The sequence below is a fragment of the Emydura macquarii genome, unplaced genomic scaffold, assembly GCF_026122565.2.
Source record: "Emydura macquarii macquarii isolate MOO-44397 ecotype Brisbane River unplaced genomic scaffold, CSIRO-AGI_Emac_v2 contig_1644, whole genome shotgun sequence".
NCBI classification, from domain to species: Eukaryota; Metazoa; Chordata; order Testudines; family Chelidae; genus Emydura; species Emydura macquarii.
In genome coordinates, this window is record NW_027131781.1 from 17,561,583 (window position 1) to 17,588,730 (window position 27,148).

The 27,148-nt window shown below is 38.0% G+C and overlaps 1 protein-coding gene across 2 annotated transcripts in view; it reads right to left on the reverse strand.

Moving 5' to 3' along the window:
- TRPM7 (transient receptor potential cation channel subfamily M member 7) overlaps positions 1-27,148 on the reverse strand; it is a 109,075-nt gene that overhangs the window by 51,795 nt on the left and 30,132 nt on the right. The window contains exons 2-14 of one of the 2 annotated variants that reach the window (XM_067555763.1): positions 24,306-24,332; positions 23,754-23,833; positions 20,652-20,690; positions 17,910-18,108; positions 16,059-16,272; positions 15,274-15,398; positions 13,589-13,760; positions 9,673-9,847; positions 8,414-8,537; positions 7,079-7,151; positions 6,626-6,726; positions 5,745-5,879; positions 4,117-4,170 (exon numbers count right to left, since the gene is read on the reverse strand). In XM_067555763.1, coding sequence (XP_067411864.1) covers positions 4,117-4,170; positions 5,745-5,879; positions 6,626-6,726; positions 7,079-7,151; positions 8,414-8,537; positions 9,673-9,847; positions 13,589-13,760; positions 15,274-15,398; positions 16,059-16,272; positions 17,910-18,108; positions 20,652-20,690; positions 23,754-23,833; positions 24,306-24,332 — 1,518 coding nt within the window. The remainder of the gene's footprint in view (positions 1-4,116; positions 4,171-5,744; positions 5,880-6,625; positions 6,727-7,078; positions 7,152-8,413; positions 8,538-9,672; positions 9,848-13,588; positions 13,761-15,273; positions 15,399-16,058; positions 16,273-17,909; positions 18,109-20,651; positions 20,691-23,753; positions 23,834-24,305; positions 24,333-27,148) is intronic. The other variant, XM_067555764.1, reaches the window with a different exon arrangement.

The following is a 27,148-nucleotide window of genomic DNA, read 5'->3' on the forward strand; positions in this document are numbered from 1 at the left end:
AGCATCATCTCCATACCATCACACATCATCCCACTTAATGAAGCTTTCAGCTGATTCCAAGAAGCCATCTTCAAAGTCAGCTGCGCATCCAGAAGCTGTGGACACTATCCAGTCTACATGCCATGCCTCGATGCTGAATGTGCTAACCTGCTCAGTCAGTGTGAATCCTCTGGTGATCTGGTGATATTGCTAAGCACCTAATCAGGTCACTGGATGCTGCCAAATGAGCATGATGGGAAGAGACAATTTGGAATCTAACCACCACTCACTCAAGTTGGAAATGCTGGAATTTGATTTGTTATCTTGGTGCAAATCAGCAGCTAGTAGCCCTAAACTGACCCACCAGTGATGCCAAACCAAGTTGCCAGCCATCTGCTGAATATGTCAAAGGACCCAAATAAGCATGTCAGACAACAAGTCCACGACGAATGGCAGTAGTTCCATTGGAGTAACACCACTACACAAGATAGAGCCATTCACAGCCAGAGTCAGACAAAATTCTGAGTGGTATTAGGAGAAGCACTGCTGCTGGCTTTGACAACATATCACCAGAGCTCTTGCAGCACCTTGGGACTCATGCTCATCAGTGGCTGGTTCAGTTCTTCACATGAGTCGTCAAACAAGAGCAACTGATGGAGACATGGTGAAAGTCAAAAGTCATTGCTCTCCTAACCTGGGGAAGGACCCACATTGAGCAATCGACTGATATCCCTGTTGTCTATGACATTCACGGTGCTTGAATGTCTTATTCTTCTGTGCAACTTCCCAGAAAAGGAGTTAATACTCAGCATTGAGCAAGCAGGCTTTCGGAGGTGGGAGAGTACCTGTGATCAAGTGCTACCTTTGACAACATTCATTGAAAACAGTTTTAAGAAAAACCTGAAGATAGGAGCTGTATTTCTGGACCTAATAGCAGTATGAGACACACTCTGGCACATGGTACTCCTAGTCCAATTCTCAAAAGCTCTCCTAGCATGGGTAATCAACATTGTTGACCTCATCTGCGGCAGACATTTCCAAGTGTATATGGGAGACAGAAATAGCACTTGGAAAAGACAAATCTGGTCTACCCCAATACTCTGTGCTGGCACTGACACTTTTCAACCTGTACACAAACAACCTGCAAGTTTATGTACACAGATGGCATTTGCCTTAGGTATGCAAGCACCATCATTGCCAGAACATGAACATGCCCTAAATGCTGGTTTGATTAAGATGGACAAATACAGTAGTCAGTGGGCATTTACAACTTATTGTGACCAAGACAATTTTCAGTGTGTTCCATCTTTACAATTCCAGGGTAGTCCAAGAACTAATTATCTTTCTCAACAGACATCGTTTGAAACATTAATCCCACTCAGTCTACCTTGGTGTAACCCTACACAGTTCTCTCACATAATCACCTAAGCAAAAGTGCAGCTAACGTGAGGTAGCATATCAACCTTCTAAGTAAATTGGCTGGCACTTCACAGGGAACAAATGCTCAAACTCTTCAATCATCCGGTTTGGCCCTCTGTTACCTTCACAGCAGAATTAAGTGCTCTACTCTGGCTCCATCCGTTTCACATCAAGTTGGTGGATACACAACTATACATGTGCATTGTAACTGGGATGATTAAACCCATACGCATACTATGGCTCCCTGTGTTAAGCAACATCACTCCCCAACACATCCATTACGAGGATGCTATTACCAGAATGGTTGAGAAGATCAGGGCAAACCCGAGCCTACCACTACACACAGACCTCCTTGACCATCCAACAGCGTGCTTGCCATTGAGGCACCAGTTGTGGGCAGCTGATGTCAGAAATTTGTCTCCAAGCCGCTTGTGGACTCTTCTAAACTGATTTCAAAAGGTCTGGGTCAATGTGCAGTCAGCTTTCATACCTGGGCCAACAAGAGGATCCCACACAGGGCTGTAGCCAAAGACAGACTATGTCACCATCAGTGATGACTGCCCTCTGACCAGATTTGATGATGGTCTGAGGAATCTGCCCTTCACTGATGAGGCTTCTGCAAATTGGGTTGGCAAGCTCCACATCTGACAAGATGAACAGGAGCTCTGCCCAACAGAACATGCTCCTTGAATACTAACTTTACTGCTGATCTAATCCACAGTGACTCTGCATGCAGAACTCTAACTGAGATCTATGGATTTCTTCCCAGAGATTCTACAAGACTGGGTCCTATAGAATGCACAAAAAAGAATTTAACTATTGCTGTAATTCAATCTCTGAGGGAAGAACAATTGGACACTAAAAAGTACTTCATACCAAAGGAAACAGACTAGGCACAGTCAGTCTTCTTTTGCCAAGAACTCTTTGAAGATGGTGCTTGTTGCAAATGGAAACTGACTAGTATAGTTTGTAGTACTAGTATCGTCTCTTTTGAGAATAGAATCTTACACAAGGAAAACGAATCCTATTTCAATTTCCTCTTTCATCCTCAAAACTCTTACATAAGGAGATGGTTACAGAAGATAGCTGACAAGGATGATCCTCATCCATTTTCCTTTGCATATAGCTCTAGAACAGTGTTTCTCAACCTTTTAAGTAGCAAGTACCCCCTAACTTCAAGATTTTAATAAGTACCCCAACTCTCAATATTCCACAGGATTTTATATTTACAGACTAATGTGAGCCATATGTTGGAAGAAGGGCTGAGTATATAAGGCCGTGATATGACAGATGTCAGATCTAGTGTGGGTAGGGTTACCACCTTTACACCACAGGTGTACAACTCAAGTATGTACCTGGGCTAGAGGCGATGTTGGCCAAAGCTAGGAGGCTTTGAGTGGAATGTCAATGCTGGGGAATATAAAGCGCTGCACCAAATTTTTTACTATATATTTGAGAAGAAGAAGGGGTGAGAGAGACAGGGAAGGAGGGCGAGAGAAAGAGACAGGAAAAGAGGGCAACTGGTGAAATCTGGGGCAGTCATAGTTGTCAATTTCACTGCTCTGAGCAGTGAAATTGACAAGTTTTCTGGGCACTGGGCTTTGAGCCAGGGAGGGGGGCTGCCACCTGGGCAAGTTGCAGGTGGCTGCTGCCTGGCTGTCAGCCTGGGAGGTGGGCAACTGCCACCCAAACCGAGCTGGGGCAGAGGATGCTTCCGTGCCAGCTGGGACCCAGGGATGTGAGCAGGGGGCTTGCTGCCCGTCTCCAAGCCAGGGCGCTGGTGGCTGTCCTTCAGCTCGGAGCCGGGGTGCAGGTGACTGCCACCCAGCTGTGAGCCCAGCTCGCGAGACTCAGAAGGCTGCCTCCAGGCACCCACCTGGGAGCTGGGACATGGTGGGAAGCGGGGGGCTGCCACCCGCCTCCCAGCTCGGAGCTGGGACCTGGCAGGAAGTGGGCAGCTGCTGCCTGCCTCAAGAGCTGGCGGCTGCCACTCACTTCCCAGCCGGGAGCTGTGACAGGGCAGGAAGTGGACGGCTGCTGCCTGGCTTCCTGGGACTGTGGCGGCTGCTGCCCGCCTCCCAGATGGGAGCTGGGACTGGGTGGGAAGCGCGCTGTTGCAGCCTGGCTTCCCCAGAAGTCAGCAGCTGCTGCCCACCTCCCCTTCACTCAGTTTTTCCCCGGGTACCACCTGCCTGTGTCTCGTGTACCCCCAGAGATACACGTACCATAGGTTGAGAAACTATGCTCTAGAACACCATTTCAGCTACTACTGCCACTGTAATGGCAGGCCAGTCTTAAGTCTCAGTACTAAGATCACAGGGCATAAGGCCTGTGGATCTGAAGTTTTGCTTGGAGTAAAACTTTATTATCCCACGGATTTTTACTTAAGCACCTTTGAAAAAATTTACCCTTAATCTTTGAGTATAGGTACTACTAATTTATGACCACAGATCATCCTTCCAAAACTGTGGTGAAAATGCTTTTAGTATGGCCAAAATAATATCATCTATTTCTTCTCAGAATGTTCTCCCATCCCACCTAGGTGTATGAAATGCTCTTTCAAAATCTGGTTTTAAATACTCATATATAATTAATAAAATTAGGATTGCTAACTGTTGTTGATACCAAAATAAACTTATCAACTGTCTACAATTCTAAGACTTAAATTGCTAGCATAACATCTTATTTCACAGTTTTTAATACAAGTTTAAAGCATACCTGTTTGACATCCCGAACAAGGTGAAAGAGCGTTGGGTTAGTTGGGCCTTGTTTCTTTACACACACACAAAAGAAAAAGAAAAGAAAACAGATAATTTTGGGCAGTTAAATTGTAAGTGATTTTAAATATGCAAGGATGACTTGAGAACATGGAAGCAAAAACAAAAAACTGATCTTTGCATATTGACCTTAATGAAAGAAGTTTTATCTCAAAACTGTCAGCAGCCATCAGATACAAATATTCCACCACCTAGCAGTACTATGTGCTAAGCATTTCCCCTTTGTTTCTGGTTTCCCTTTTTGAGTCTGTAATCTGGATCAGACTTTTTTTTATTTTCTTTTATTTTGGGACTTTAAAGTTAGCAGGTCAATGTACCATAGTTCTTGTCTAACATCCACACCTACAGAATGAAACAACACTAATTAATGTATGGATTCTTGTACAATTTTATGTCTAATTTTACCTTTTAGTTCTTTTTAACCACAGAAATCAATTCCATTCATGTTTACAAGATTTAAAAATGAAAACAATTGAGTAAAGAATTTGTCATATGGTAAGTTACTACGTAAAAGTAGTTTTTACTTTGACAAAATAATCTTCTTTTCCTAAACTGCTGCACATTGTTGCTGTTAAAACATTTGCCATGCTTCATTCCAAAAGTGGTTGTACATCAGCAGCATATGAAGTCATCCCTATACAGTTCACTTAAGTGTGAAATGCTACATATTAATATTTTGAAGTGTTTAACTATTAATCATTTATTTACATATGTCAGTAGTACATTGCCTTCATATCTTTTACTTTTACAGTGCTTTATAAAGCAAAGTATTGTTCACATTTTACAGATGATGAAACTGGGTATACACAGATTAACTGATTTGTCCAAAAATCACTCACATTATGTACAGAACTGGGAGTAGAATCTGGTCTCCTAGTTCCTAATCCTTTGATTTAATTACTAAACCACACACACTCACCTCTCAATTACAGAAAAAGATTATTTTTGTGCCTTCTAAAACAAAATTCAAAGTTACTTATATCCTGTAATTTCCCTTGAAAGATCCAAAAGTAGATGTCATAGTCACTATAGTGTTTGTAAAAACACTCTGAAGATGTAAAGCACATTAGCTGCTAAAAAGCATAAAACATTGTTTCTCTGATTAAGTAGCTGTACTCCATGAAAGCCTCATCTTGGGTCATGGGGACTCCTGAAAGCAACTTTGATAACAAGCGAGTTTCAAGGCTACTTCTACTGATCAGTTGTCAAATGCTGACCGTGAGAATGCTTTTATCTCCTTCAGTGCATGCCTAAAACGTTAGTTCTTTTATAGTGGATCACCACAGAAATATATGGTTATCTGTTGCACCTACTGTTCTGTATGATCACCCAGTAAAGCAGTTAATATATGGATTAAGTGTCCATGAAAACTGTGTGTCTAGGCAATCTTTAAAAATAAGTAGGTATACAAATGAAGATTTTTCTAACAGCTATTTTTACATTTTTTTCTAATTATGACCTGTTTACAGCTGTGATTTTATACACTGAATGGTATGTAATACTTTATGGTATATACAATTCTAAACTGAATATGGTATGTGAAATTTTCTACAATTGTCATTTACTTACTGTGTTGTAAAGTTCTTCCAGCCTGGGAATTGTAAGGAACTTGTGCATGCTTACTCCATTTTCAATAAGAAGTTTCACAAATGCAACTCTATCCATCACAAGGGCATCTAACATAGCCTGTTCCAGAGATCCAACCTGAAGGGAGAGGGGGAAGGGGGACAGAGTGGTAAACTAATTACTTATTCAAAGGCTATTACTGAGGTAAATGTACCTCTACATGTCTGATAGAACTAAATTAAAACAGTTCCATTTATATACAGCAATAAGGTAAGCAAGGGAATAGTGAGAGGCTATTTAACAACTTGTAACAAAGTTGTTTCAAAAACAAACAAGGTCAAAACTACCATTAGTTCCAACAATGTCACTGTGCTCTGACTACAAAGAACTGTACGGTTATTTTATTAATGGAAAAAGGAAAACTAAAATCTGAACCATAGTACCAAAGCCAATTTACAAGTCACAGATAATAGAAGAAAAGAAAGACACTGCAGTTTAATACCCAATGTATGTTTCTTCCAACTGATAGCAACAATAATCTGTTCCACGGGCTTCTTTTTAAAGAGCTTCATATGATCATGTAATATGAAAGCAAAACAAGCCAATGAGTTGAGTACCTTTAGATGTTAAATTGCCTGATAAATAAAAGAGTTAAGTTTTAATCTTTTGTACTGAATGTTTTTTCCCCCGATTATTTATCCCCTGGATATTTTTTTTTAAAGTAACAAAACAAGGCAGACCAGAAAAATGTTCAGAAATTGCTCTCCTAAAACTGTCAATATTATACTAATTATTTCTACAGAATCAAAAGGCTCAATTCTTCGCAATAATTTAGCTTCTGTCCTGTAAAATACCATTATGCTTCATCTAGAATATTTACATACCAGCCACTGTTGTCCATAAACAAAAACATGATTTTTGGCAATGTCAACTCTGTCCCATGCCAGTGTAAGGACAAGCTGGTCAAATGCAGAAGCATTTGTACCTAAATCAAACAAAAAAAAATGCACATTTATAATTTAAGTTGCTCATAAATGGAATCCTTATTTCACAAGATTTCAAATTTTAAGGTGGGATATTATATATTAAAACACCTTTAAAATGTTTGAAACAAGTATTTTTATCCCAAAGGAAATACATAAATATACAAGATATTTTTATTACTTAAAACCATACATCAAGGTCATAAGTAAGTAGATGTAACAAAACAATTACTCACTTTGGAAAAAATTTAAACAAAAAATACATAAATATCACATTTATGGGTTACATTTTCCCTCAATATCACTAGACTACAATTTTGGGGTTATTAAATGCCCTTAAATTTAAAACCTCACCTTTTAGTAGTGCTGTAAGTATTGCAACATCAATATCTTGATGTTCATCTGACCCAATATGGAATACGGTAATCTGTTTTTTAAAAAACAGCATAATACTGAAATAAGTATTCCATGTCACTTTTTAAAACAGTATCTCCTCTATATTTTGTAGCACAAGAGATAAGCCTTTCACAGTAAAGAATATAAAAATCTAAAATCAGTTTGAGTTTATGAGGACATTGTTAGCTCATGTGTTTAAATACTGAAACAAGATTCGGATTAGAGCATGAGATGCTAACACTTACCCTGATTCAGAAAAATACTTAAGTATGTATAAATCCATCAAAATCAGTAAAGCACTTTTGAAAACAACACCCATTAAGCAAAGTGCCTAATCCCTTTGACTTCAATAGGACTTTACATTTGTGTTTAAAATTAAGAATGTGCTAAAGCCCTCTGCTAATTAGGAATACTTTCCTGAATCATGGTCACAATGACTAAACATTTTAAGATAATACTGACCAAGTTACATTAAAAACTATTTCACTTTCTCAGCCTCTATGAAGCAACAATATAGTACTTTAATTACGTCTTCTAGGGTTCATTTTATATCGTATGGTTGCAGCAGGCAAATACCACTAATCCAACATGTTCGCAGTGCTGTTGTAGCTATGACAAGGTAGGTGAGGTAATATCTTTTATTGCATCAATTTCTGTTGATGAAAGAGAAGCTATCAAGCTTACACAGAGATCTTTTTCAGGTCTAGTTACAAAAATGTCACTGACTATCAGATGTGATCACAGGAAGCAGAATCACTTGACCAAAGGAAAGAAAAATTAACAAGAAAATTGGAGTTTGACTTCTACTTGGGGTCATTCGATTTTTCCTAGTTGTTCAGATTCCATCCCATAAAGATAAACCTTATTGCAGTGGTCCCCAAACTTTTACCCTATGTCCCCCCCCTTTACCTCTGTTCATGCCCCCCCAACTGGGGAGCGAAATCAGGGAGCTGGGGGCCAAAGCTGGGGGCCTAGGGGTCATAGTCAGGCTCTGAGAGCGGGGTGCAGCAACTGAAGGCTAAGGCAGGGACCAGGCACTGAGGCTGTGGCCGGGGGCCAGAGCAGAGCTCTGGGCAGAGCAAAGCTGGGTAGTGCTCCCTTACCATCCCTCGTGGAGGGTGGCCCGGGTCCTGCCACATCCCCTCAAACGTTCCTTTGCACCTCCCTAAGGGGGCGTGCCCCACAGTTTGGGGACCTGTGCCTTACTGATAAAAAATCTGAGATGGATCTAAAATTAGATCCTACAAGTGTACATGCCTGAAATAAAGGCTTCCTATGCTGAAATCCACTTACAAGTTCTTTTTTTTTCATGCATTCCAACAACGTCTGAAACAGATGAACCGCCTCACTCTGACCAAAGTTAAATGTCTTTTTGATGGTTGAAATGATTTCAGGTTCTGCTCCATCAGGAATATTTCTAAGATTACAAAAACAATCAAAAGCCCATATTGTTATGTATGAACTGTAAGCATGTCAATAAATATATTAAAATGGTCTAAGATATGCCTATCCAAAGCTCTGGGTACATGTACAAACTTTATCAATGTAATTATAAAAATTGTCCAAAACTCTTCCTAAGGGCCATACAAACTAAGGCTTTTCCCACAGTCTCCTGAAACCAGCTCAGTACCCCCAGCACACAATCACCACCAGTTAAATCCTAAGAGAACAGCTAGACTCTGCTGTGTAGCATGACTTTGTGATAAAACCTGGCCTTTGGCAGACTAACAGGAAAGTGAATTCAAAAACTCAAAAACCCTCCCTCTAAACATGTCCTGCCTCCAATCTCCTTCACAATTAAAACCCGTGGGCTCTTAGCTTTAGCACCTCAGCTCATCTCTACTGCCTCAGAATCATGACAGGAAAGGCAGTCTTGGGCAAACAGGACCGTACGTATTTAATGCTCTATGTACACCTGAAAATTAACTGGAAGCCAGTGAGACTCATGGAGCACAAATGCATTGTATTCCCTGTATGGAACACCACTTCACAAGTAGGCAGCCTCAACCCGCACCAGCAGAAGTTTGAATAGCCTTAAAGTGATGCTTGTTTCCAAATAAACAGTTTATTCAGAATCATTTCCTCACTCTTTTCAGTCAAGCTCCTACTACACATATAGCTTGTTAAATAGAGAGGTCCGACAGGTAAAATACTTTCAAGTGGTATTTTCAGGCAGCTTAGTAACATAGTGGGACTACATTAATCTTGTATCTCAGAGATCTGGGTCAGTTCCTATTTCAAGCAAAAATGAGGTTGTGGACTTCATCCTACTGTCCCTTTGGAAGCATTACAAAAACACCATACAATTTACAAAATTTGGCATGACTGGCATCTTTGCTCAGAAGCAGAACAGTAGAGTGTGTGGCAGCTCAGGACTGAGGTCTCCTGGTTCAGCTGTGGGGTGGGAGCTTGTACAGAATGCATGACTGAAGTAATGACTTAGTTTTACGTACTTTCATGAACGTGAGGCTCCTACATGAGTTTGTTAATGGAAAGTGCTCTCAAAGAAGTCTAGCACTGTTAGTCAAAGTATTAATCATATATAAGCTTACCCTCCTTCTTGTGTTTGTTTATGAACATATGCCACTATGTCTGCAGCTCTACCAGTTCCTTCACATACCACTACTGGCACAGGAGGACTTTCTTGAAGGTATTCCAAAACTGTGAGGATAACATTGGGACCACCTTCAAATATGACTGCTACCACAGGGACACCCTGGCCAATTCCTAAAAAAAGATGATAAACATCAAATAAGAATTTAAGTAAAAATTAATCTTCCTTTAAAAAACAATCCTGTGATGCATGCTTTTTCAGGACAACAAGTAACATGAAAAAGTTACTACATCTCAAATGTAATTGCTGTGCTATAGCAGTTGAGATCAATTTTACATTTGTATTTGAATATACAGCCCACATAAACTACACAGTGCATGAATACGTCATATTAATGCCCACAGTCTTACTTATAGTATATTACACTACTTGTTAAAACAATAAGATTAAAAGAAGGACCATAATCCTTTTCTGCCTCACAAAAAAACATTGTCACTATGAATAAAACAAGCAGCATACTTTGTAACAAGCTAATTTTTAAAAGATTAGTAGCATTAGTACTGGCTCTATGTTTTTAACAGAGTAGGGATTGTTTTGCCATAATATTTCATTTTAGATCGGAAGGAGGAAGAAGAATAGACGATAAAAGGGAGGGAGGTTAGGAGGGAGATATGGAATATGGCATGATGTAAAAGCTGTCTGGAATTCTTCAGAGAGGGAAAAATGTCAAGATCTAGAACGTTTTCAGGGCCTTCAAGTGTATTCTTATCAGTAATGGTTCCAACACCAAAGATGTTTTGGTGGTCATTGACACCTGCTGCTTCTCCTTCTGGTTTTTTACTCCTATTTGTAAATATTCTATTATAGTTATAGGACAACTGGCTTATTTGAAATAAGACCAGGGAATTCCTGCCAACAAAACTAGTTTATTTGGCTAATTTGTCACACTACAGTATATCAAAAGTTGTTAATTAGGAAACAGAAAGGGAACAGAAAGGAATTATCCTCTAATACAATGGTGCCCAACCTATGGCCCACGGGCTATACATAGCTCACCAAAGCATTTGATAAGGCCCGCAGCCTGTTTCAGTCCAATATACTAACTGCCAATTCATTAGCGTTTTGTCATCATGTTTACATCATCTTAGTTTACACAAGTGTGTAAACAGACAGCCCTGTACATAGAAACAACCTATCTATGTACACAGAAAACAAGATGAACTTAAAAATCAATACAAGTGACTTTAAATCTTGTTAAAATATGTAGAATCTGTTTGGCCAACACAAGGTGTATGTGGTCCTCCTGTGTAGTAAGTCTGGGTACCACTGCTCTGCAAACACCACATTGGTTGGCTACATTTCAGTCTTTAAAAACATCCAGGTGATAAACAGCTACTGGTTTTTTTTGCATTCCAGTATTCTAAATTGTTAAAAGAAGCAAGGCTACATAGTTTATATCAGAGAACTCCATCCAAAGACAGCCTTTGGAAGTCATGGTAGTTGTATCCAAGAAATATTACATTAACAAAGCCTGACATATAGATGAAAAGTGTTTGAAATCAGGCAGATCCCCTTAAATCAAATGAAGGCAGAATGCCTCTTGGGGGGGGTGGGGAGGGGAGAAGAAGTCCTCAATAACATCATCTGAAGAGATCACTGCTTCCAGTTTGAAATAAATTTATAAATCAGTCATGTCCTATACATCTTTGCTAACTACTTACTCAGTTGGAAAAATACTTAAGTGTACAAAAGTTAAAATGCTGATTTGGAGACATTAAATACAGTTAGCTCTCACTGTCCCAAACATGATTATACATGTGGAGAACACACTCATATTGCTAAGAAACCATATAAACACAAGGGAATGCAAGAATCGTAACACGTTATTACTTAGATAGATCTATAACTACAAATATAGAGTATCGGAGTGCTTTATAATAATGTGAGCCCTCCCTTGGGCTCTCTCTTGAGCCCTCTCTTCAACTACTAGACAAAATTGATTTTTTGTTTCTTTAAAAATATATATATTTTTTTTTTTGCACAGCAACAAAAAACAGTTTCTACAGGAGGTGAAAAAAGTACATAGCTGACAAGTGCAGATCAGTCTTCATATGACTAAGGATTATGAGGCACTAACGAGAAATATTCTTAAAGGACAGATACCGTTATGTTAATCTAATACTGGAGAATGCAGATCAGTGCAAAAAGCTTGGGCTTCCTTTCTTCAAATGGCAGTGACTCTTAATTCCAATTCCCCAGTCATTCCCTACCCTGAATCTACAAGTGATCGATTTCAGAGGAGATGGCTAATCAGACCAGTGAGGGCTACCAGTGCTTGTGGAGCAAACTGTACAATTAGTCATGCCAAAGCCTTAAGTGATATACCCTGCCTTGATCTAGTGATGCTACACTGCCTGTTGTAGAATTGACTGGGGGCTAGTGCCAGCCCCAGAGAGTCATGAAAGAAGCCTCCTAGTCGCAACAGGGTCAATAAAAATCCATAAGAAGTGCCTGGCCTGGGTTCAAGATGGCAACTAAAGTGATGGTCAGAAAGGCCAACACATAGATTTTCCGTGGTCACCTGGGTTCCTGAAAGTGGCTTAAATTCAGTGCTTGTTTACACACACACACAGTTTCACCTAGGCTATGTCTTCACTGACAGCGGCAAACTCACCGCCGTCAAATCGACTTATCTGGATCGACTGAGCGGTCAGTGAAGACCCGCTCAGTAGATCCAGAAATTGACATATTAACACCACTTCCTCAAGTGGGGTAGCGGTGCGTCGACAGGAACCGCAGTGCATTGAACACGGAGCGCAGAACAGAAGCACAGAAGTCTATGGGAGTTATGCCAGTTTTTTGCGTAGTTTGTGTAACTCCGGTGGACTGATGCCGAATCTTTGAGGTAAGTGTAGACAAGCCCTTAGATCAGTTTAAAAAAAAAGTTTGCTAAACTGGTGCATATTCTTGTGAAGACATACATTAGTTTAAAACTGGTAATATCTATTTAGTTTGCACCTTTAAATTTCCTTCAGGAGGAATCTTGTGTTCACTTTGGTTCAATCAGATCAATTTGTCAGACACAGTAATTACTGTGAAGTAGGACAAGTTTTAGGAAAGGTTAAAGAAGGGAGCTTGGCTTCAGGACTTTCATTATACATGGAACTGGTAGCACCACCTACTAAGGTGCCCAACAATTCTCATTATGAGCCCCCGTGTGCAGTTGATTACACCTTTGCCTAACTTCAATTATTTGGGCTGAAATGTTCTATGCCAAGTGTCCACCTCAGGATTATTTTGGGAGAGTGGAGGTATTTCAGCCAAAAGAGTTCATTTGAGAATGAGACTAGTGGAAAACACATTTTGCCATGCAAAAAAATTCTAGCAACCTTTTCTTTGAGATGCTTTAAGGGCCCCATACTTTGGAAGAGACTTGAAATTTTGCAAGGATGGGCTTTGTATGGGACCATGTGTTTCTTATTTTCTGGAAGCATGACTTGAGATCCTGCAGTCTGATTTGCAGAAGGTAGGGCACTCACAATTACAACTGAAATCAATGGGAGTTTTGCTTTCAACATATGAAATGTTAAATATTCTTAAAAAAAAAAAGTTGGGGGGGGGGGTTGTTACAGACTTGGAAATATTTTAATTTATAAATATTTTATGTAGAGCTAGCTATGGGGATGTTTACTCTATGAATGTATTGGTCTAGTCTGAAAGGGAGCTTTCAGGAAAAAACATGTAGGAAGGGGACATTACAGTATGAAGGCAATCTTGATTTATGCCATTTCCTACCTTGTGAGTGCTTCACTCTGCAACCTTAATTTTTTTTTAAAACATAGTTTGCATGTGTGTAATATTTTTTTCTAGAATGAAGTAACATTAGTCATTGTCGGGGCATTATGATCACTTACTTGCATGGATCCGCTGCAAATTGATAGTTTTTTCCAGTTCTCTTCGCAAGTTAACTTCGGCTCCATACTTTCCAACTGTTCCATCATCCACCAGTATAAAATGGGAATGGAGATTATTTAGGACATTTAGTTTACTTAGAGGATTTAACAGGGTTTGATATGGAGCAACAACCTAAAAACAACACACAACAGGCATGATTTGCAAAGTGCCATATTGATCACCACCATTTTAGCTATTTGGTCTGGTTAAAAGTTAAAGAGACACCACTAAAAGCTGGCAGATCTAAGATGACACCTGCCAGCACGTCTCTTCATCCAGCAACTCTGCCTATATGCTACATTCTTGCAGGAAAGCAGGTTGCTGTACCACACAATACTTCTGCTCTGAAGTGCTATAAAGGAGGCCTTTTGCAAATTAAAACCTTGACTGAAGATAAGAATAAAACAGACTGCAAAAGGTATATCCAGAGTCCATGAAGAGGTCTACCAAGCTCTCTGTGTTATCGCTATAGACAAATTGAAATATCCTTTTTCAGAGTTGAGACTCTTAAGGTGTAGGACAATTTTAAAAAGTAGTTTACACAATGCCTGACTTTCCACTTAAAAGTTACAATACTGCAGTAGTGACAATGCAGTTATGAAGGAGGAGGAAGTTTTCATTCTGTATAACTCATTCTCCATCTTGTCAAAACTCTACTCTAGCACAGTGGAAGGGGTGGAGATTGCCCATCAGGGAGCAGCTCGCTCCCTGAATCCTGAGCTACATGGGTCTGGCACAAAAGTTAGAGCAGGGAAGCAGCTCTAGTTTATGCCAGAGGAGGATCAGGCAAAGGGGAACTCTGCTTTGCTGTGTCCATTCCCCACCTTGCTCCCTGAATCCTGCACCAATGGTGAGGTGGGCAGCTGGCACAGGAGGCAGAAGAGCCACTACTGCCAATAGAGAGTTCCCCTATGTGGAAAAGACTAGCCATTGCCATTGACCATTTCCCACTGCTTTAAGTCCACTTTGCTCCATGACTTAAAAGAATGGGGAGTCTAACCCTAAATCCTAGACACTTGAAAATTCCTCTAAAGAGTTTAGGGACATAAGTTCCATTTACTTTCAATGGGACTTGTGCTCCTAAATCTCTTAGCTACTTTTGAAGATCTCCCTGCTGCTGTATTGTCAGGTTTTGTAACTTTTTGGAAACTCTTTCATGGACCTGTAGTTTCTTACACTTGTTCTCAGCTCACAGATTAATTTTTCAGGAAAATCTGTGGCTACTCTAAACAGCTCTTTAGGGCCATATCAGTGTGCAACTCACCCACCCTTCATATTAGTGACCGGTCCTGAGGGACTGGCTCCATAACTTTCCATTTCTTTACCTTTGTGAATGTAAATTCTCTATACCATAGTTACACAAACAACAAACACTGATAAAGAGTGTGAAACTTAAAGTGGTCTAGCTGCACTGAATCTTTGGCAAGTACAACCGTCTCCTATAGTGAATTGCTATTCTGTAACTTCTTACAGCAGTACTCTTCTGTAAATCACAACAGATGTCCCTACATCTCCTAGAGCCAAGGGAGAAGTACCTCAATGTCACAAAACACAGTGAGACAGCAAACCTGAGCAGTTTATTAAAACACAGATACAAAAGATCATGCAGTAAAAAGTTATTTCAACTGGATAAGACCATTCTTACATCTCTTCCAACAAGGTCATTTCTGTTTTCAATCACTCCCCACGGGGCTATCCCAATAGTGCAAATCTTTCGAGATGATCTGGAAGCATGTTCTTTCAGGGCATCACCAACATGTTTTGCAACACCTGTTCAAACAGAAGAAAGAACGTTCTGTATATTGAAACTACATCCTATTCTTATTAACTTCACCAATTACTGTGAAGATTAGAAAACTCATTTAATTGACAGCATAAAGAAAGACCTACTGTGCACAAAACATATTAATAGAGACATGAGAGTATTGAGAATTTCTAGTAACTTTACAGCATACATGCCAGCCAGTCATGTCAGGGCAGAAAACAAGTCATAACAACATACAAACAGCCATACTGGGTCAGACCAATAGTCCATCTAGCCCAGTATCCTGTCACGCTATATTACTGCATATTTTGAAGCAACATACACTTTTCAATCTGAAGATACAAGGTGAAGTGAAACCTCTCCTCTGACTATTTCAAAAGCCACTAGTATAGTAGTTTATCCTTAAAGGTCAATGCAGCCCAATTTAATGTTCTATATTATTACATAATACCATAAGATATGTTCAAGATACAACTCAAACATTCATTTGTTTAACTGTAAAGTCAGTCACACTTTAAAGAGTATTTTAGACATAAGTATTTTGTTCCTTAAACCAGACAGACATTACAGAATCTGTTTATCTTTATTTAAGAACTAGAATCTGGTTAAACTGTGCACATGAATTTGTACTTTTATTGGAAAGTTTTTATATATTTTTTATTTACCTGTGTTCACTCCTCCAGTTATAATCCAGGCTCCTGTTGTTACTGCAGCTTTAATAAGACCTTTGCCAAGCAACTGTTTGATGCGTGGATGAAGTTCAAATTTCTGCATCCCCCCATGTACAGAGATGACAAGTCTGGGCAGCTCCATTTGCCATTCTTTAAGAATAAGTTGTAGAATGGCTTCAGGTTTAGTGTCATATGACAATCGCACATACTAAGACAAAAAAAAGTTGTGTGGGTTAGTAGGTTCCTATAATAAACAATTACAGAATTGGAATGAAGATCCATGCGAAGAAATACTACTGTATCCTGTACTACAAAAAAATATGCATCTGCCATAGTTTATGGACAATGGATTGTAAGACCAGGTACAAGTATTTACTGTTCTCCAAAACTTCATGTAGACAATGGCAACAAAATTTTGAAGCACTGACAAGGGCTACAGGTAGATTAAAGATAGGTCCATCAAAATAATATTGTATTCTACAAAACTTTAATGTGACATCATTTCATGAGTATTTCTAAATTTGAGGATATTAACAAAAATCTAGAATATTGCCAAATGCATGACCAGTTCAAATGCTGAGGCTTAATTTATTGTCTGTATATCATATGTAAAAAGATATTCCAATTGTGGAAAAATATACAACCATCTCCCACTCTTGGCCCTCCAGCCCCACCTCCCAGAGAGGGAGAACTTTATTCTTCAGTGAAAAACAACAGTAAGTTAAATAAAACTATATTTGAACAGGGTAAAGCTGTGACCAACTTAGGAGAGTTAGTATATTAAAGGGTTAAGAATGATGCTACATCCCTAACATAGGCCGTACAGGCAGGAGGGGGCAAATGGGTAGAAATGAAACCTTACTCGGGCCAGTTCCCAGTGGACAGGGGTACACACTACCACCACCATCACCACAATTGGTACTAATTAGTCAGCAGACTCAGCAGAGGTGCCAAATAATGAAAGGGCATGGAGACTGAACTATTTTTTCACTCCTAGAAATGAGAGGGAAACTTGCAGTGCTGTTATCCATGCTGTAGCTGTTTCTGTGAATAAATGGAGGACTTCAGTCTTCAAGATTTTCAATCTAGCACAAGCATTAAATTCAATAGAAGAAATTTAGCAGATCTTTAGCAGAAATTTAGCAAATCATACCTTTCACAAAAAGGTTATAGAATATTTGTCAGAGAAAATTTTGTTTTTCTAGTTACCAATATCTGTGCACTGAGACTTCTTTTTAAAAAAGTTTTACTTTGCTTACTGCTAGTTAGCAGATTTGTTCAAAGGTTTGTTAAACAAAAACAAGCACATTTCCCACCTATCCACAACTCCAAGCAGAGGTCACTTTTGTGACATAGTTTGAAAACTGTTTAAATGTAGGCTTTACAATGGATGTGTAACAAAAATGTAAATGTGGTAGTGAATGGCACAAATATAAGTAAATCAGATTTTCGCTATGTTTTACACAATTGGGGAGAATGGCATAAACTAGGGACCTCACTTTCATAAGTGAAATTTCATACACTAAAGATTCAGGCTGTGAAACTGTTGGTTTTTTTCCTTCTAATCCTACGAGCCTTTGCTTATTTGCAGGTAAGACTTTACATGAAGCTAGCTAGTCCTTTGGTAAATCACATGGATTGCGTTTGGTTTAAAAATTACTGATTAGAGAGAAGTCAAAATTTGGGATAATAGGACTCCTACTGATAGTAGGGAGGCTACTATCTAACATCCTAGGTATAGGCATTTCCATTTTCTTGCCAAACCTTTCATTTCAAGATTTACATGGAGCATCCAACACCTTTACCAATAGGTCAAGAGAAGGGAAAAAATAACTTCATACATACCTTTGCTCTGTATGAATGAGAGCCACCTTGAAAGTTAATGACACCATAAGCATCAGTTGAACTCTGTTCTGTGTGTTTTTCCACTGACCATTCTTCAATTTCCTGATTAAAATTTTCACCCAGTTTGACATCTGTATATTTCATGGCAAGGCTTGCAGTAAAGCAAGCATGTTGCCTGACCAAGCGACCACAGCAGCACCTGTACAGGATTATTATATATTACATTTTATTTTTACATTTGTAGTCTTTACTCTCATTGTACTTGGATGCATGGTGTAATTAGAAGGGACAAATCTTCTTACAGCAGAGTCAGAGGAAAAGTTAGAATTTCCACACCTCTAAATGAACTTTCTGAACCTCAGTTACACCTTTCTAGGAAAACCTTTGGGTGAGTCACTCCTATAAAAAGACTAGCAGGTCGATGCAATCAAACTCCGCAAGAGATTTTAGCACTTGGCCCTAATTTCCACCTTGTTGCTCTAGTTTTCCACAGACAAAAGTTCCCATAACACTCAGAGCAAAGTTATACATATGATTAATAATTATGTCAAATACTGATGGCTCTCATTCAAAGCTAAAAAGAGTGCAGTGAATTGGAATCCAAAAAACATTAAGAGTAGCCAGAAGACTTGCCGTGTCCAGAAGGGCTTGATTATTTGTCCAACTTACTTTTTTCCTATGTATTATAGATAGGACTGATAGCACTGCCTATTATTAAGGTTGCCCAACATTTTTCATTATACAACCGTGTTTCCAGTTGCCTATAACTTTGCCACACTAACTATTTGGGCTGATTTTTTACATGCCAGGTGAATTACTCAGGTTAATATTTTTTTTTTAATTTCAGCCAAAATGGCTCAACCATTTTCAATAATGACCACAGGCCGGGGACAGTGCCCAGGTTCTGTTCAGACTTGGGAGGTATCAAGCACACAAGTATCAGTGGTTAGATCCCCAGAGCAGTCTGATGAGTGTCTAAGAGTGTGGGGTTTGGCTGTGTGTATGACAGGTAGTGAGGAGACAGACAGATTGAATGTGGAGCCTAGAAAGGGAGACTAATACTGTGAATCAGGGAGAGGGGGAAGAAACACACTGGATGGGAGCTAGGAAGGGTGGTTGAAAGGGACAGGACAAAAGAGTCTGTCCCCACTAAAGCACACTCCCCTCCAGTGCCGAAAATGAAACCCAAAAGCTGCAAGTCTCAGCATTGCTCTGCTGTCTGGAAATATCTGTGAAGCCCAATAGGAAATTGTATAGTTCATCCCCCCATAATGGTCGTCAACAGAGAATGACAACCAACTACTGCTCTCTCTTACTACGTTAACTTAAATGGCAGAGTTATGTGCTGTGGATCTAAAGGTTCCAAACCTGCTGATGAAACATTTGGGTGTCAGTATAATGCCACATTATGGAATTCATTTTTTAAGTTAACTTTGATCAAAATCTAAGCAATTACACACAAAAAACTATGTTAAAAGAATGTTGTTAAGGTTGCAAAGTCAAGCATTTAACAGTTAGAAAATGTCAGAAATAAAGGTTATCCTGTGCATATGCGTTGTGATACAGTCTTTAATTACATGATCACATACTATTCTCACACACACACACACACACACACACACACACACACAGGATCCCTGTCCCATCCAATGCATAGGATAGACCTGCTCTGGGAATGAACCAGGGTTGTGTAATGAAAGAGACTGTTGTCTTTAGGACCCTTACATTATTTGTGGCAGAAGTTGGATGGCGTGTAGCGAATGAGGCAGGGGATGGCCTCAAGGTTAAGGCAGCTGAATGATGCCATAGCAAACTGGATTCTATCCCTGTCTCTCCCACAGTGATCTTATGTGATGCTAGTCAAGCCACTTGAACAAAACTTTTCACAGTTAGCCATTAATTGTGTGTTCCTCATTTTCTGCGTGCCTGATTTAATACCCTCAGGTCTGATCTGCAGAAGTGATGAGCTCTCACAGCTGCAACTGAAGTCAATGGGATTTGCACTTTCAACATAGGCTGCTACATAATGGTAAGTACTCAGAACAAAAAAATAAAATATGTCAGGTCCTAGTCATCTCAACTTGGTCACCCAGAATTAGAGAAAACATTTGACTTATTCTCTGTGCCTCAGCTCCCCACCTGAAAATAGAAATAATACCACACCCTGACCCTACAGGGCTCTTGTGAAAATAAATTAACATTTATGAAGCACTCAGAGGATAGTCAGCACCACAGAAGAGTCCATAAGGAAATTAATAATTCTGTCTTCAGAGAAGGGTTTGGATAGCATATAGTAAAGAGGGTCTGAGGCATGTTTAACAACAAGAATAAAACAAAATATTGAACAACTGCTCATAAAGTGAGCACAGTCCATTCTGTACACTGAATTGAGACGGGAAAAATAAATAATATGATCATATAATTAAAAACAGTATCACAATGCATATGCATACAGTGGCCATAATTCTGGTACTCCCTAATCATTGAGTGTTTGACTTTGCAACCTTAATAATGTTTTAATGTAGTATAAAATTACTTGCAAAAGACAATAACTACTCTTTATTGCATATAGTTTCCAGATAATTCTGTATATTTTATTCATTCTTCTATTTCTAGTCTTTTGTTGACTGTCATTTTGTATTATTATTAAAATCCTTTTATAAAAAGTTACAATAAGTCTCTGAATAAATATCTAACAAACCAAAGTCATAATAATTTTCACTGAAGTAAAGAGTTGCTTACCTGACAAGTTGTTGACAAATCTGACATCCTGGGAGGCATCTATGAAAAAGAATACAGAGGTAAACACAAGTTTTAACATTTTTATACACTTCATGTGTATACAGAAGAAAGATCATTGAACAAAAAATAGATCTGTAATGATATGGAAAATGCATACCTAACCTTTTCCCCAAATATATTTGTTTTAAGTTTTTCTTCGTGTGTTTCTCTGATTAACATTAATATAGTAAAGCATGGCAACGCAGCGGATGGTTAGCACAAAAATAATATATGCTCTATATCTATTTGTTACGCTACAAAGGTCAATTTCTATTCAAAAAGTTTCTACCTGTGCACACTGAAACATTTATAAACAAACTAAGTTTATTTTTAGGCACTGATTCATCAAAGTACATAAGCACATGCATAGTCCTATTGAAGTTAAATAGCAGGCTTTAATCTCCATTAATTTCAATGTTTCAGACGGATAGCCATGTGCAAAAACCACGAGAGTCCTGTAGCACCTTAAAGACTAACAAATTTCTGTGGGCATAAGCTTTCGTGAGCTGCAACCCACTTTGTCAGACGCACCTTAAAGACTAACAAAAGCTTATGCCCGCAGAAATTTGTTAGTCTTTAAGGTGCTACAGGACTCTCGTTTTTATTAATTTCAATAGGATTACTCAGAATGTTTCAGGTTAAACCCATGCTTAAATGTTTTGATAAACGGAGGTCTTAAAGTATATAGTACGAAGTTTTTATATTTTTCTTCAACTATTGGGAGGTAATAGGCTGGCTTTTTCTTTGACTCAATAGTTCAAATATTGTGGCATCTCTCTCTCATAGTTGATCCTTCTCATTCCTGTGTCTTGTTGGGATTCTTTGTTTTGGGGTGGGGATCATTTTGCACTGCATGTGCATAAGGCTAAATTGGGGCCTAATTAACTTGTACGAATGTTCTGTTAATGCAATGAATTCACTATGAAAAGATGCAGGAATTCTAATTCCATCCTCTTCCAAACCTCATTGTAAACATCTTTTCTCCCTCGCCTTTGTTTCTTACTTCCACCTTCTACTGCTAACAACTTTACGGATGAATCCTTCAGTTTAAAAAAAAAAATTAAAAAAAAACCCACACACATGTATTTGCATCCCAGTTTTCTGTAATTTGCATTATAAACAATTAACTGATCTGTACTATTCAAGTCCATAATATATTTTGATATAAAATAGTTTTTAAAAACTATCTAAAATAAAGTTATATTGTATATTCACATTTTTATAAATATAATTAAAATAAACAAAGCATAAAGCAAACTCTTTAAATTGTAGTTATCTTAGTCTTTTGGGAAGCTACATTAAGTTATAAAACTTCTGGATATTTAATATGAAACCAGGTTTCAATAATTGCCAAAATAGGTTTTTAACTACAGTATATATCACAACTTATGCTAAACAAAAACAGCTAAAAATATTTTTTCTCCTCTACAATTGATTTCTTAATGCATATTTCAGGAAGTACAGTAAGATAAAAATTTAAAGAATGGATACCCATAGGCCAAATGTGAAAATTCATTTGTATACTACAAAAGGGGTTAAACTTAAAAAGACAAAGTGTTGAAAGATTGCTTTGTTCCTTGGGAAATGCTCTGGAAATTTTAACAGCTTCCTAATTACTCTGCTTGCATTTGCAAATTTTCCATGTGTTTCAATCAGATCATGGCAGTAAATTCTAAAAGCTTCTCAGGGCCCTATGGTTACAAGGAATGTAATGAATCATTTGTGATACATTTCACAGACTAGAGCTCAGCTCCTTTTATTTGGCCTTAAACAACTTATCAGAAGAAACTAATAGTCTGAATTTAGCAAAGTTATACAAGTATTTTATGTGCAGGAATTGAATTAGCAACTTTCTGGATCTGAAAAGCAAAAGTTTAATTCTAAAACTCATGTAAACCTGTGTAACGAAACTTGGGACTGGAGAGGCAGTTAAACTGTAATCAGTATTTCTAATTCTAACAGTTTTTTAAATTGCCATGTAACATGAAGTAACAATAGATTTAATCTCATTTTTGACTGGAGATTTTTTTTTTTTTTTTAAATATGAGGGCCACCAACATGCTACAACAATATGTGTAAATTAAATCCTTTTAAGAATTCTACTAAATCATACCTGAATGACTTCTAGTACTAGTGAATTCCACAGAGTAACTAGATGCTTATTTCTAAATTGACTGCATTTTAGTTTCACATCATCTTGTTCATGTATTATGAAAGACTAATTTAAAAACAGCATTTGATTCAGTTTTATTATACTCCATATTGTTTTGTATGCCTAAAATCAGGTCTCTTCTTACTCAATGCTTACTAAGCAAAATACTAGTATTTGCATATTTTCATCATACTTAATGCCCTCCACACCTGTAAGCATTTTCAATGGTTTTTCTGACTTTTTCACCTGTCTTTTCACATTTTTATTTCCCCCAGAGGATTTGAATGAGGATGGAATGAAAAAAGGTATCACATGCCACATCCTGATATCAGAATCGGGTTCTCTGAAAGCGCAAAACTTTCCTCCACTTTTGATTCTGTATGGCCCGCAACAGTTTTGGCTCTCATTGTTTTCTTTCTTTTCTCTTTGAATTGGATTCTTCATCTGTTTCTGCATCACACTCTCACATTTATTTCTCCCATTCTCCTTAATGTCAACTCTTCTGCATGAAAGGAAATGTATTTCTTGCAGGTTCTCACTATTCTGTCCTCTACCAGTCTCTGTATGAAGTGCATCTTTACAGTGTTTTCTGACTCTACAGATATGTGCAACAAGAAGCACTGTAGACAGGTATGCACACTACAAGAACTAGTAGAAAAAGAAAGAAGTGACATACTCAAATGAACATGCATCTGTGATATGTTGAGGGACTTTCAATGAAGTCAGAGAAGCCTTACAGACACAATTGCAATGCTTAATTCACTCCTTAGTGCCTAAAGGCAGAGAATTTCATTTCATATAGAAAAATTAACTTTACATGAATGTTTTAAGAACAGCAGTTACTGTGCCAATCTATTTTATATCCATTTAATTAAGAAGTACTGTGGAAACCACACATGATTTCTAATTACCTGTGAGGGTCCTTTGAACTTGGTATAATATACACACATTCCCTCTTGGTGAAAGTGTTTTCTATCCAGGATTTCTGGGACTGTAAAAATAATTATAAAATGTATCATGTCAATGTTCTTTAAAAAAAAAGAAACTGTATGATGCAATAGCCAAAAGTAGGCATTAAATAAATATAATTCCTCATTGAAATATATTTCTATTTTTCAATGATGAAAGCATGTATCTGCAGTACAGTATTGACAAAGATAGTAATAAGGTTAATAAATTCAAAAGCAAGAAGTGATTCTGAGTGCCTATTGGAAGAAGTCTCATTTTCAATAAGTGCTTTCTCTCTGAAAGTCAGGCCCCCTTTAAAGAGCCTTATGTTGGGCACCTAAAATTTGAAGCAACCAGAATCACCAGTCATTTTTTAAATGTTTTGATCAACTTCATTCCAAAGTTACAGTTTAGCAACAATCAACTACTTATTAAGAAGGAATATGATGTAACAAAAGGAGAAATATCAACTAGTGAAAAACAGTTTGTAACTACAATAATTTAGGCCAAATTACCTGTATGTTGCTAAAAGATCCATCAAACTGAATTAATGAAACATCAAAAGAAAGACAAGAGATTATAAACTCAGTTATATTTTAATGATTACATAAAAAGAATAGGTTTTAATTTGGAAACTCTGATAAGTGCACTTACAACATTTTCAAGAAACTCTTTACTGTGTATTCCGGATTGCAAGAATATTATGCCCTTAATGTCATCAAACCATTTTAAACAACACACACATGCAATATGCAAACTGAGATGTAAAAACATGCAAGCAAATGTTTTGAAATAGTTCACTAAAGTGTGACCAAAGTATTGCTGTATGGTATTTTGAATTTACAAAATATTCATTATTTATTTAATGAAGCTAGTGATAAAACATTTGTGAAACAGTTGGAAATTTTTATCCATTCTATTACAAAGTCAGTCATTGCTAGTGGCACTAAAATAGGATAGCTCTAGTTCTTTGTCAAGTAGCATATTCTACCCTTTTCCCCACTTTGATAAACAAATGTAATGAGGATCCTCAAGAGATATTCCAAACTAAGTTCAAAATGTGTTTGAAAAACTTAAATTAGATGTAGACTTCCTTCAATGTCTACCTATTTTAATTGCTGGTCAAGATTCTTTTTAGGTTGCTTTAAAACAGTGACATAACATTATCTTACAGATCCAAACTTTACTTTGGCCAAGTGACTTGCATGATGCACAGTCAGCATGTTATTTCAGCTATTTACTGGGAACAGATGCAATTCAGAAGAATCTCAAGAAGTATACCCAGAAACAAAATATGCCATCTAAGTTTCTTCTGCATTCTATGCAATATTATTATAAACCTTAAATAAATTAAAATGCTATTCTGATAATAAGTAAATTGAGTTGGAAATGTTAGTATGTCCAGTGTTGGTCTGCATCTACAGAAGTCAGTATAAGAAAAGTTAGTCATGCTTTCTTAGACATATTAAAATGGAATGCTTCCTTCACTGGAAAAGGGACCCTGAAGTATAACTGCTGCCTTAGAAAGAACAGGAATATCTACCAGAGATCACTGTGAGTATTTGCACAAATGCTATTTTTCTTAACTTCTTATAAGAGAGGACAGGATTACAGATACTTCAATGAAGTTAAACCATCTTCAATTTACCAAAATTCCCATTTCCAAGGAAGCATATAACAAACAAGTTACTACAAATAGAACTATACAAATTAATTTTCCTGACTGGTCTACCTACCACTTCTTGCCCACCAAAAACCTGACCTCTCTTTCAAATCCATGCCCAAAACTGTTCCAGTACCTTTTCTCAGTCTTCACACACTTTTGTGTTGCCTGTATTTGATCATGAGTTTGTTGATGCAGGGACTATACACTCTGTTCACTGTCATCCTCATTTTGGGCAATTTATAAATAGTGGGGGGGTTTTTTAATGTAAAAAGAATTTCCTGAAGCCACTTTGTGCTGTGATTCCTATCAGTATTCACATATTAGGCAGGGCTGCACTGGTTAGTGATTGAATGGGAGGCGTTCAGGAAACTAATAGATCTGGGGTGCCCAACCCTTACGGGATGCACACATCCCCCAAGGGGCATCAGGATCCTCTAGAGAGCACTGGAAGCTGAGGGGTTGCCACCATGGAAGCCCCCTTTCTGAAGCAGCCCTGGTGACTGAGGATGGTAGGGGGGGAGGAGGAAATGTGTTACTTACAGCAGAAACAGTTAAAGACCAGTACAAAGAAAGGGAGGGGAGAGAGGGAAGGGAATGGAGAAAGAACTGGGGGATGCTAGATGGGAGGAACAGAAAAAAAAAAAGACAGCATTGATGAGAACCAGGGAAAACAAACAGTGAAAAGAAAACCAGATGGAAAAAGTGGGTATAACTAGAGTTGAACGGAAGAAAAGTTAAAAACCCAGAAGAGAGGAAAAAAACCTTAAGAAGAGACAGAAAGACCGGAGAAGGTGAAAAACAGAAGCCACAAGAACGATGAGGGGGACACAAGACTGGAGCCCAACCACTTATTTTCAATACCTAGGATGGAAACCAAAGATCTTTCTTGGTTGGCCCTTCAATTCCTCCCACTCACAACAGAGATAATTCTATTCCAAAGAGGAAAGGGTAAACACCAGTGAAAAAAAACGAAACACTGCTTTCCAACCTAGGTGTTGAAAATAAGTGGCATCTGAGACAAGTGCTAGGGACTCAGTGAATTGGTCCTCCAAAAGAAAAGGGCAAAAGAAGCTTTGGTCCTACAAAAGAAAATTGCTGTCTGTTAGAGCAGATGCTAAACATTTATTCAGTTAGCAGTGAATTTTATAGTGCTGTTATTCAAAAGAAAACCTGAAACTATGAAATCCAAAACAAGTGCTGCCTAGTTTTTTTTAAAAAAGATAATAAAATTGCAAGTAGTATTAAGAAAAGATATGCCAAGTTTTTACTGTGAATTTTATTTCATTTTCTTTTGCGCTTGCAGTTTGGCAAAATAAGACTGACTCAGTGAAACAGCATGGAGGGTTAAACAATCTGAAGTCTCGGATTAGGGAAATGCCCAAAGATTTACATAGGAAACACTCCTAGCAAGTATTAATAGGACAGATCCTTCAGTGACATACTGCACATTTTGCTCTACATGCAGCCTTTTTTTCTATTAATTTTTTCCAGATAAAGACCTCAGATGTGTAACAATGAAAAACAAGACCTCACATGAGAGATGCTGATTGAAAATACACATATAGAGACACCATAAAAGAATTAAAATAACCTCGTGAGAAAGTAAAGACATTTCAGCAGCACATAGATTCCTAATGCTCTAGTGGGCAAGATTGTTTTTATCAACTTCTTAACTCATAGAAGATTATGTAT